The 12,352-nt window shown below is 39.1% G+C and overlaps 1 protein-coding gene across 4 annotated transcripts in view; it reads right to left on the bottom strand.

Moving 5' to 3' along the window:
- The window catches only part of sbf1 (SET binding factor 1), a 73,731-nt gene that overhangs the window by 24,783 nt on the left and 36,596 nt on the right, over positions 1-12,352 (bottom strand). For all 4 annotated transcript variants that reach the window (XM_059325427.1, XM_059325426.1, XM_059325425.1 and 1 more), the window contains 8 exons: positions 11,321-11,453; positions 11,087-11,195; positions 8,933-9,046; positions 2,404-2,481; positions 1,595-1,708; positions 1,341-1,469; positions 1,113-1,211; positions 200-407 (listed from right to left, as the gene is read on the bottom strand). In XM_059325427.1, coding sequence (XP_059181410.1) covers positions 200-407; positions 1,113-1,211; positions 1,341-1,469; positions 1,595-1,708; positions 2,404-2,481; positions 8,933-9,046; positions 11,087-11,195; positions 11,321-11,453 — 984 coding nt within the window. The remainder of the gene's footprint in view (positions 1-199; positions 408-1,112; positions 1,212-1,340; positions 1,470-1,594; positions 1,709-2,403; positions 2,482-8,932; positions 9,047-11,086; positions 11,196-11,320; positions 11,454-12,352) is intronic.

The raw sequence follows: 12,352 nt of genomic DNA on the forward strand, positions 1-12,352 counted from the left end.
GTCATTTTATTATTGCATTTTAAGTGCAACTATCAAACCCAACACCCGCTGTTGTTGTTTTTCTGTCCATACAATGCCATTTTTGTTCTTTCAAAATATAACTACATGCTTTTCCCAGTTTTCTTACAACCAATGATTCAATTTTTTTTTTTTTTAAACTGGAATATACCAATAAACCAACACATAAACCCAGCCTCACCCAGTGGTGGCCCAGACGGCACCATTCCTTTGAGCTCTGCCTTGACCACAGGAGGAGCAGTCTTGAGCTTGGCTGCAGCATGGTCGATGAAGAGCTGCACCGCTACCTCGTCCAGCACGGGGAACGGCGTCTGATTCTGTGCATTGTTCTGGCTGTTTTCAGTCGGCCGCTGGACTTTGTGCATCGCCACAGCGGGGTAAGGATTTTCCTAGAGGGGGGGGGGGGGGGGGGGGGGGGGGGGGCAACAGAGAGACAATAAAGAAGGAATAAGAGAGGAGAAAAAAAAGAGGGAACTGAGCAAAATCAGAGCCATGGATATGTCTCATAGAATTGGTTATTACTACGGAAGCCCTCAAGGCAAATGAGGTAAAAAAAAACTTTTTTCAAGTGTGAAAATTAAAGTGGAAATAGGGTTTTCATGGATAATCTTTCTCAATTAAAAAAAAGAAGGCAGGTGATTTGTCAGGATCAATAAGGACCTTGTAAGAGTGAAGTCACCAGAAAACATAAATGCTGTTAGTCCTATTTTGAAAATGTGACAGTGCTGCACTTCAGACAAACACTTTTCAGACAAAATTATTTTTGCAACAAAAAAAAAGCAAAAAAAAAGCAATACGTCACAACATTTAACACCTGTTTTTACAACTGAAGAAAAATGTAATAAAAAAATATTATCCTAGCAAAATAACAATGCAACCTACCACCCGTTTCACACATGTCAAACATTTTTTAAAGAACTTTGTTAAGTCATAAACACAGGAGAGAAAACTTTAGATCGGACTTGGACTGGGCCTCCGTACAGACATTACAGACATGGACAGAAAGAAAAATGGTTAAAGATAAGAAAAAAAAGAGTACAGAGCAGAACTAACAAAACATAAGTAACAGGTTTTCCTTGAGAAATGCCACATACATTTTTGAAGAGCTGCTCAGCCAGCTCCTTGACGTGGTTCATGACTTTGTGTGGACAGGTCTCCTCCTGCCGTATCCGCTCACCCTGATTGGCCACCAGCTGTGGAAACATGATGAAGAAGAACCTCAAATTTCAGCCAGTCTTTCGTATCAGAACTGCATTTTCAGTGAGTCAAGCACTAAAAGACACAACAGAGTCCAGCTGTGCTTAATGAGCTGACAGACTCACCTCGTCAAACAGGTCAGTGGCTCTGTAAGGAGGCCCTCTCTCGGACACAAAGCCCGCAAACGCCATGCCGTCCAACACCTTCATGAGGAAGTCGTCCTCCGTCAGCGCCCTCTGACCCAGGAAGGCAGCCTGTGGACACGCACGATGTTAGGAACACACAAGATGACGACTCTCTTTCTCTTTAGGACACACTCATATGATTGGTTGGAGTTGGTATCTTGTGCAGTGTACTTGTACTTCAGTGTACTACAGACCTTGTGGAAGCGGATCACTGGTTCTGGGTGAATGCGAATGATGTGTAAACACCAGCGATAGCCCTGGAAGAGCCGAGCGAAGAGCCACAGGAAGACTCCCCGGATCTCCTTATCCTGAAACACACACACACACACACACACACAGACACACACACACACACAGACACACACACACACACACACACACACACACACACACACACACACACACACACACACACACACACACACACACACACACACACACACACACACACACACACACACACACACACACACACACACACACACACACACACACACACACACACACACACACACACACACACAGCACTCAAGTTTAACACACGCACACAAACTGAAGGAATAATGGAATGAGGAACTGACCTAGAGCCTGGAAAACTTCAAGAATCCTGAACTGTTGTTGATCCCATAACACCTTTTCATGCCAACAGGAATAAAATAAAAAAAGCTACCCTGCTAGTAAGACATAGAGGATGGACTTTGGACTGAATCTGGACACTTCAGACAACAGTTTTGGTTGAGGGTTTGGGGAATTTGGCTGGAACAATAATTCACTCTTTGATTGCAGTAATTCAAAATGCTTTGTATCAAAAAGAAGTTGATGCTGTGCCCAGAATGTGTCACTGTGCTTACTTTACAGGCTACATTTAGGAGAAGTGCTGTAAAACTCAGCACTAATAAAACGCTTATTCATTTGGTTAATTCTTACAAGAAATACTCTAAACAACCTCTATATAAATGTGAGACTTCCTGCTTTGAGATCAGTTAGTCAGTGTTGTTCTCACCTGGATCTTGAGTGCGGAGGGTTGTGTAGAGAGCGGGGGAAAGGCATGATCAGCGATTTCCAGTTCTGGATCCAAAACCTACAACAACAAACAAAATGCCACCATCAAATCACTATCTACAACACAACTATCTCTCATAGCCGTTCTACTCTCTGGAACCAGTTGATGCTGAGCTCTGGTAGATGCATCTGGTCGCTCTTCCATTCAGACAGATTTTAGGTCTGGGTTTTAGGTGCTGAATTAGCCTTTTTTTTTGTTAAATTTAAGAATGGATAAAACTGGTCAAAACCCCTCCAGAATATAACATCAATACACCAAGACCTTTGGAACAACATAGAAAAAAACATGCTGTGATTTGGTTTAAAAAACTTTAGACATTTTGGAGATTTCTGTATTTTCAGCTATTGGATGACGGGCTCTTCTGTTCTCTAAACTGCTGAGAAACCCCCTTTTGTCAATATACCTAGGAAAGATGCACATCCTCTGAATGCTCTAGGTCTCTAGTGAGGCTTAGATTATCCTAGAGGTCACAGGAGCTCGTTTTATACAGTGAGCTCAGGCTTCAAGAAATGCTCTCACTGCAATAAAACATGCTACTATGGGGACAAACATAATCATTACATTGGGCTTATTGAATCGACAAGAGTCTCAGCTTTCCAGTGATATCTAATTCATGCAATTTATAGATTGTTTAGTGATTCAGAATGCAGAAATACTCATATGCAATAGGTGAAAATAATGCATGAGAAAAACATGGTTTTGGCAAAGAGGAAACTTGTATGATCTGATGTATCAAGGGTGGTACATAGGAACGACAAGGGGTTAATATTTGTTCCTCTGGAGGCCTTCAAATGGAGGCATTTTCTTCAGACCACTGTAATAACTTTTTGGTCAAAACTTGTTCAAAAGTGGGAAAAAAAAGAAATATTTCTTTTGTCTAGCTCTAAGAAAAAACAAAACTAATCCTGACTCCATGTTTTATAATGTGGAGACAGAGGCGGAGCCCCATCACAAAAGACTTCCTTGGAAACAGCCTTCGGTTTCAGGACCACTCATGAAAATTGATTGAGTTAAGTGTAAGTAGAACACAGCAGCTGAGCCTCGATTCCCTGTTGCTGCACAACAATCTGCAGCATCATGGCTTCGCATAAACCAGCTTCTCCCTTTTCAGCAAATTCAACTAATTAAAGACAGAAACTCCCTGATCAGGTTTCCAGCTTTGCCGTTATCTCATCGAGTCTCTCAGTCAATCCCACCTGTGTGATCTGATCAGACAAGCTTTTATTTGTTCGGGTCATTAGTCCTCCACCAGGGAGGAAACCTGCTCAATTGGAGCCACGAAACCCTCCAGTTTAGAAATGTTTGTTGCCGTGTGAGGAAATAGGACTGTAACACAGTGAACTCTCTTTAACTTGTTTCCAGCTCTCATTCCATCAATGCAGAACAAGAACCACAACCCACAAGAGTCTCCAGGTTAGAGGCCAGAGAGCACACAGAGCATCCACTGACAGAATCAGTCTATAAGACAGACATGTGGGATAATCCCTGGGTTTCACAATAAAATCACTTTTCATTAGATCTGTTTATTCTGATCCTTGTATTGAGACATTTAGCAGATAACCCAGTCAGTGTGTCGAGGTTCAGTGTCTTGCTTGAGGACACAGCTGCGGTTGGGATTGCACACATCTGTCTGTAAATTGGTTGGTAGTTTTAAAACTAGCTTTAGAGTAGAGTGTAGCTCAGGGCCACAGATTTCTGTCCAAATCCAACCCGAGGCCACAGGGATATTAACCACCTCAATTAATTTATGTGTTGTGTTCAAGTGTTGTCACGTTAATAACAAACCCCAGCACTGAACAAAAAGTAGCACAACAAAGACAGCAGTCCATCACTTTTATGTATTTTCACATTATATTTTAACAAAAAAAAAGAACTTGAAGTCATATCATATCATATCAAGTTGGTGAAACCGAACCTGATCATCATTTGTCAGGAACGAGTATCAACACTTTTTTTTTTACAGATCTTTCAGAGTATTCTAATAGGTTTACCAGCAAAATGAATATAACCATGACTGATTAAAATGTCTTGCGATTGGATCACCAGTGGTCAGCGCTGTACAGTACTAAACAAGTGTAAACAGGGTCCAAAACGCATTCTACCACATTTATTTTGTAGTGTAACTGTTGATGTGTCCTAACAGGAAAATACAATGCAGGCTGTCTGGTGGTCGTTTTGATGACAGATCACTAATGGTCATAAAAAGGAGCACTGATGTACGTGGTTGGGGTGCAAGTGAAACCAGATGTCTAATCTCGATTTGGGCAGAAGAAAATTTAACTACTCATATCGTAGTTTATATTGCTAGTAAGACAGCAACTAGCGACTCGAGTTGTTTTTGGTATCCAACGTAATGAATGTGTGTGGGGAAATTTCACCTTCTAGCAGAAGTGGTGTAGGTAGTAACGAACTCTGAACACAAGTGGTTAGCTGGACACCCTTGGACACACATGATACACACAGGTGTAAACGGCCTTGTGTCTCATCTATTCACTTGTGATCCGGTCGCCCCAGACACATTTTAAAACCAAGTGTAAACAGTCACTGTTATCCCCAAAATCCTTACGGCCTCAGTATTGTCTGTAAGACAACATTGTGGTTTATTTCCTTGCACTAAGTCACCTTGTCACACTTGTAATTGGCTTGTTGTTTTCAAGAGAAACAAAGGACATCAGCATAGATAAATCAAGAGATAATAAAACAACTGAAAAGAAAGATAAAAGAAGCACATCACAAGGTTGAGCGGTGAGTGCTGTGGTGGATCTTGTGTGGTAGAAGATAAGAGGACGGGCAGAGTCAGTCACTGCAGGGAAGGTAATAAGGACTCGTTAGATTATGGCAGATTGCTGTCTGAGCTGATCTCAGATCATAAACTACTGATCCAACACAATGTTGAGACAGTGGATGCATTTAGATGAGATAGACACGTGTAACTGCTGTTTATAAGCTGAAACCCTTTGACACACTACAACTATAGTTTTCTTATGTTATTTTCTACAAGTTCAAATCCAGATACAAAAGCCTCAATATCTCTCATAGGACATGAGATGTATTTAAAGACTTTTGAAATCCACTCATAAGTGTGAATTTCATCCCTATGAGTTCTACTAGTTAAATCAAACAAGAAACAAAATAAAAGCTTCTCATAAATTGCTGGGCATTATGTGAACACGTTATTTTTCCACGTTTTGAGGAGCAGTTTGTATTACGCCATTTATAACTGCAGCACTGACATGCTGTTAATTTTGATACAGAAATTGTGACTTAAAATAAAATGTTCAGTTCTTCTATGCAGATCATGCAGCATATCAACTGTATAAGTTACTGCAGATATTTTGGGTTGACGTCTGCAGAAAAAGACTGGATCTTCAGCTGCTGTTTTATTAAAGTATCAAAAACAGGATAATGCATGAATTATGGCACAAATATTTCAAATAGAACGAGAGTCCGTGAGAAGAGCATGTCTGATCCCAAAAGTTCGGCTCTTCGCAGCATCCAAACACACGCTTGGCATATCTGAGCTGAGCTTCTCCCAAATAAACACATTGTCCCCTCTGCCTCAGTGACGTCACATCTCCAAAAACTCTCCTCTGGTCTGTGCCAGCACTTTCCAGAAAGTCATCAGTCATTTTATACAGACACAAAAATCAAATAAAGTGAATCATTGTGTTTAAACATGGCTGCAATCACAACAGCAAACACAGCAGACTATCCAGGAAGGGATGACTTGGCATTATAAAATATAGATTTTCCCACAACTGACCATCATTGTGCAATCAACATAGCTAGAAGCCATCCACTTTACAGTTAACACTACGTACATGAATTGGCATGAACTTCAAGCACTTTCAAGGTACCTAAATTAATTCCCCACTTTTAAAGGCTTTATCATCAAATCTAAGTTGTAACTATAAATGTAATCTTGAAAAAAGCTTCCTTTATCACCACAGCAATATTGTCACTTTTTTTATTTCACCAGCTGTTCATATTAACTTTAATTGTGTGTTTGATCATGATTATTTAATGCTCGCTAATTTAGTAAGGGATCAACAGGGGACTCATTTGTTTAGCTTTCAGGAAAACAAAAATAATCCTGACGTCATGTTTTATAATGTGGAGACAGAGGCAGAGCCCCATCACCAAAGACTTCCTTGGAAACAGCCTTCGGTTTCAGGACCTCTCATGAAAACTGATTGAGTTAAGTGTAAGTAGAACACAGCAGCTGAGCCTTGACTCCCTGTTGCTGCACAACAATCTGCAGCATCATGGCTCCGCATAAACCAGAGGACCAACAGAGGACATATCTAGCTAGGATTGGTTATGTAGTCATGGGAAACTGTAGTGTCATATACGCTTTTTACTAGCGAAATGGGATGAAGGGTGCTAGGTAAGTCAGTAATGTGGCCCAACTGGAATCTTTATTTTTTTTCCATATAAAATAGTCATGAAAATCTGCATATATTGCTTCAAATAAATGTATTTATTCATAATTATGTATATACATATCAATGTTGCAGGATTTAGGCACCTCCTAAAACCAGGAATTTAAAAAACCCATCAAATAATAAATGATAATTCAAATTAAGATGGTTTTTTCGCTCATTGCAGATCCAAACATTAAATGTTTGACCTGAAGTGATTTTCTCAAACCAAAAAACTTTGGAAGCTGTGAAAAACACAATAAAAACAGAATGATTTTGTACATTCTCTTCAAACTTCATATTGTTCAAACAATATATCTAATGTTCAAACAGAGTACATTTTTAAAACTATATAAACTTTTATGTACGTTTTTTTTTTACTATGCCACAACTTTTTTGGGAATCGGGGTTGTATTTTAAGCAAGTCATTTTTAATGTTTTTTTGTGTTTTACCGTTTTATAAAATTGAGCTTCTGGAAATGATTAGTAATTAATCTCTTTATATTTTGCTATGATAAAATAAGTTCAAATGTATTTACCCTAGAGAGAATATTTCTGAGTCTAAGTCTAAGCAGATTGAGGCGACATCAGCTTTGTACATAATGGACACTGCAATTTATGTTTATATTTATTTATTTATTGTAATGTTTTGGGTTGTTAGTTGTTGTCTGTAAAAAATGTAATCTGTCTTGGAAGTCTGTATTCTCTGTATTGTTATATTTATCTATATTGAGTTATGTCAGTAGTAGTTTTTAGCCATGCTAGCAGCACGTTCTACTATTAGCATGCTGATGTGAGCATTAAGCTTTAGTACAGCCTCACAGAGCTGCTGACTTTGGTAATCAGTGTCATAAAATCTAAATAATATCTACTGTAATTCAATGCAGTAAATCTTTTTACTACTTTTTATAAGTGCTGTATAATTCTATAAACAAACAGTGTACCGGTAATCATTATGAGTTTTTGCAGTAGACTGTTGACTGCCAGTGTGCTCACATCAAAATTATTCCTTATGTCTGACACGTGACTGCAATCGTGACTCCTAGTTTATCCAGTAAATTGATCATAAACTGCAAGTGACTTCCAGTAACAGCTCCATTATGATTAACATACCTGAGACAACAAATCCCACTGTTTTACACTATCATCACACACGTGTTATATAACCCGTGTACACACAGTTAACAGTAGCAACAAAGGGAAGCAGGGAAGAACCTTTGGCTTTCTGCACGTATCCATAAGAGAATAAGGAAGCCGGAAAATCTTTGTTTACACACTTAAACAAATTAAAGCATTTCTCCGAATGGGCTGGCACTAAAGCTGCAGGATGCAGTAGAGTGCTTGGTATAAGCTGGCACTACTGTAAGTGTTTGATATGAACACATTAGTACAGTACAGGAATAGTACTGGATAATACATTCTTTATGATGTGTGTGAGTCTGTTGGACTCAGCGATGCATTGGTAAAGTTGCAGCATTGTAAACAAATGTCCTTCATCTATTGGACAGAATATGTGAGGGAAAGAGCTGACATTTTTTTTAAAGCAAGTCGTGGACTTTAATGTATTGCTGGCAGTAGGGATAGGAATAATTAATTGATGATTGATTCATGGTCATTAAGAATTTTTAATTGATCTGTGTATTTTTTAATTCTAATTTTATTTCTGACTGCGTATCAGTATCACTGAACTGAAACACGGCCGAGCGTTCAGTTCTGAGGATATTTTACAATTGACAGGATCAAGTCTCTTTTCAGCCTTTCAAAATAAAAGCGTCCGTTATCAAAACAGGCTTTTGCATAATACTGTATATATTTTTATTTTATTTTGCCCATGTATACACATACACATGTATACACATACACAAACAGCTCAGGAGTGAATGCCCTCTAAAGCTCAAAACACAGAAGAAATCACTGAAAGTAAACCTTTCTGTTACATTTGTAAAATACATTAAAATGCATTAAACGCACGGTAAAAACAAGCACGGTTTTGTGAATGTCTGCATCTCCTGACTCGTGTGTACTACGGGTGTGTTCGGAGTTCTTACCATGGAGAGCACGGTCTGGGTCTGCTGGAGGAGCGGTTCAGGCAGCAGAGAGATGTGGACACACTCGGGGATGGTCACCGTGCCGCCGTCCAGGTCAGCGATGATCACATCCAACTGAAAACACACACAAACATGCTTTTCATCTCTGCCTACGAGACTGTTGATAAAAGTGCAGCAGCATGATACACAAGCTGAAGACGGACAGAGTTGTCTCTGTCAACAGCTACTCATTACAGGATGCTAGCCATCAAACAACAACACACGTCGGACAGCAGGACAGGCTGCCCAAACAATAACCTCTGACCCCTGACCTTAAATTTACATTAATAACAGACATATGACTACTGTACAAAACACACTGTGTCGTTGTGAACAGAGACAAAGGCTCCATCATGGCGGCATGCAGCAGCATATGGACAGACATCTCCAACGGGACGGTTCATTACACTCTCATCAGGCTTTAATAAGACAAGAGTGAATTATTTTCTTTGATCATAAGAGCGAGACAGTAATTATTGTCATGTATATCAGTATAATTTATCTTGGCAAGGTCTATAAAGAATGTATTAGAATGTAGGAGGATAGGCAGGTAGCAAACAGCCAGATGGCAGGTTATTAAAAGACAGATGAACCACTGCTTACTGGGTCAGTGAGAGTTTACATGAAACATTCTCTCCATTGTAATCAAAACTCAGATCCATATCACAGTAGCTGAGGGGATATGGAAGTATATAGTCAGGTTTCTTTTTGAAAAGCCTTTCTGGTCAGTTTTGGGAGCAAGTTTATTAACCATTGACGAATAACATACTGTAGAGCCTTCTTTCTTTTTTTTTAGGGGGAGACAGCAGGTCAACAGTAAATGTCACATAGAAGTGATGTACATCATCTGAAATCTGGAACCTGAAGATTAATCTCAGATGCTGCTCAGCACATTGTCAAGATGTTCTAGTCATAAATCTGTAATAAACAGTATGTTTGGTTGGTGCCAATTTACATTTTGAAAGTATATGTGCTTTGAACATTAAGATATTAGTATATGAAGGCCACTGGCATGCTGAATTATGTCTCATCTGCAAGTTGTTGCAGCAATGCTCGGGTTGGTACCATTTGGTTACACAGATTTGATGCTACATTTAACAATTTTTAGTCATAAATTCCTCTATGATATCACATTTAGACACCAAGACCTAGGTGAACACCACAGAAAAATCCATGCTGTGATTTTGTTTCAAATCTGCAAAACTGAATTTTTTGCTGATCGGATGGCAAGCACTTCTGTTCTTTTATTGTCATTATACATATGGAAGCTGCACATCCTCGGATTGCTTGGATTGGAAAGTTTCATGAGGCTCAGATTACTCCAGAGGTAACAGCAGATCATTTTGTAGTGAGGTCAAGATTAAAAAATTAAAAAATGTCCGAACTACAGTTAAATTCTACAATGGGGACTAACATCATCACACATGAATATAACTGGGATCATTGAATCTATAAATTTCAGCTTTCCACTCTTACCCAATGTTTGTTTAGGGACACAAGTATGTGGACATATGCAATGATGAAAACAATACATTTGTTCTGCATCATTTGTACTGCATAACCAAAACTCTTGGGAAAAAGAATCTTGAGGTCAGAGGTCAAGGGACCCCTTTAAAAATGTATTTTCCCTCGCTAAAATAAGGTCCAGAGCATAATTTGTTCCCATTCCCAACAAGATATCATGACATGGTTAGTACCATTGGACTCCTTCCGCCTTTAGTATAGTATCTCAGTAGCATGAAGACTGAGCCTGCTACGGCCATTGAAAGACAAAATGTCAATGAGGGTTAAACTTCACATTTAACTGCTTACAATAAGATTGTTTTTATTAAATCACATTTCATTCAGACTGGCCATGGCTGTTCCAACTAGTCTATCTTCCACACAGTGCATGCTGGGATTGTTAATGGCTGTGTGGTGTCAACATTTTCTGCGGCTTCAGACAGACTCCCTGGTTGTTTTCTGCCCAAAAGCTGGTTCTTTTTCTCTTTCAGAGCACTGCCAAAAATCCCCCATAAAACAATCATGGAGGCAAATGAGGGATCACACAGGCCAGGCGTCACCAAATGTTGGACGGCGGACCTTTTGACAGTTCTATCTATGACGAGAACCTACCAGTTCTTGTGTCTCCGAGCGAAAGAATGAATTGACACCGATGATGAAGGGGGTGGGGGTGCTCAGGACTTCTAGTAGTTTCCCCGGCAGGATGGGAACGTAGGTGAAGCTGAAAGGGACACAAACAGGAAGAGAATTATACCCATCCTGCTTTACTTTGCTTCACCCATCAGACACTGGATCAGAGAAAGATCTAAAGACACAGTGTTGAGAGACTGAGGAGAGGAATCACACCTGTATTTGAGGGGGAACATGATGGCGAGCAGTCCCCTGCAGGCATCTGTAAGTCTCTGGTAGCTGCTGGACAGGAACAGGATCTTATGTTCCGTCAGGGCAGCACAGAACAGATACAGCACGTTGACTATACCTGAGGGAGAACAGAGCACAGATGGGCATCACAGGGAGTCCAGGACACAAACCTAACTCACATTCACACCTTTGATCAGTAAAAGTGCAACTCAGTTATTCAGTTAAAGGTACTATGTGTAATAATTTACATGTATTAAACAATTTGTATTGCCAATGACTGTAATGTAACTTAAAAACTTAGACCCTTCCTGTCTTTCTTGGTGGCCTTATTACACTCTATGTAAAGGACTGGATACAGATTTGCCCAGAAAATCCAAAGGATATAGCACAAAATTAGCTAATGCTATCTTAGAAATGGAGTCTAGTAACGTCAACCCACCACAACACATTAAATATATTGTGATATTGTGGTTTTGGCTGGATAATTTCAGCTAAAATTAACATGCTTGCTATTGCAGACAAATTGCTATTTGGCTAACGTAGAAAAACACTCAGAATTCGCAAATTAATTCAGACTCCTGGGACAGATCTACAACCCCTAATCCCAAAAAGGTGGGCAGCATGCATTTAATTCAGATTTCCAAGTCTATATTTAGAAAAACAAAGTTCATCAGTTTGAAAATTAACTATAAATCCACAGCAAAGTTTTCAATTAAATACATGTCAAAAAGGATTAGCAAACGAATGCATTCTGTTTATTTTAAGTTTTAGACGTAACTACGATCATGACAGACATTAAAGTTATTTTAAATATTATTGTAATTTATTTCCAGCATTCTTAAAGTGACAATTATTTCAACAGATTCCCTTTAAAAAAAAATTCTTTTTTTTTTTAAATAGCTAAGGTTGGGAAAGTTAACTTGTAATTAACTATAGTACTGGGTACTCTAATTAAATTAAATATAACAAATTCTACACATATAAAGAATTTCAAAATCTGATATTTTTTATGGATAG

Source organism: Centropristis striata, chromosome 22, assembly GCF_030273125.1.
Source record: "Centropristis striata isolate RG_2023a ecotype Rhode Island chromosome 22, C.striata_1.0, whole genome shotgun sequence".
NCBI classification, from domain to species: domain Eukaryota; kingdom Metazoa; phylum Chordata; class Actinopteri; order Perciformes; family Serranidae; genus Centropristis; species Centropristis striata.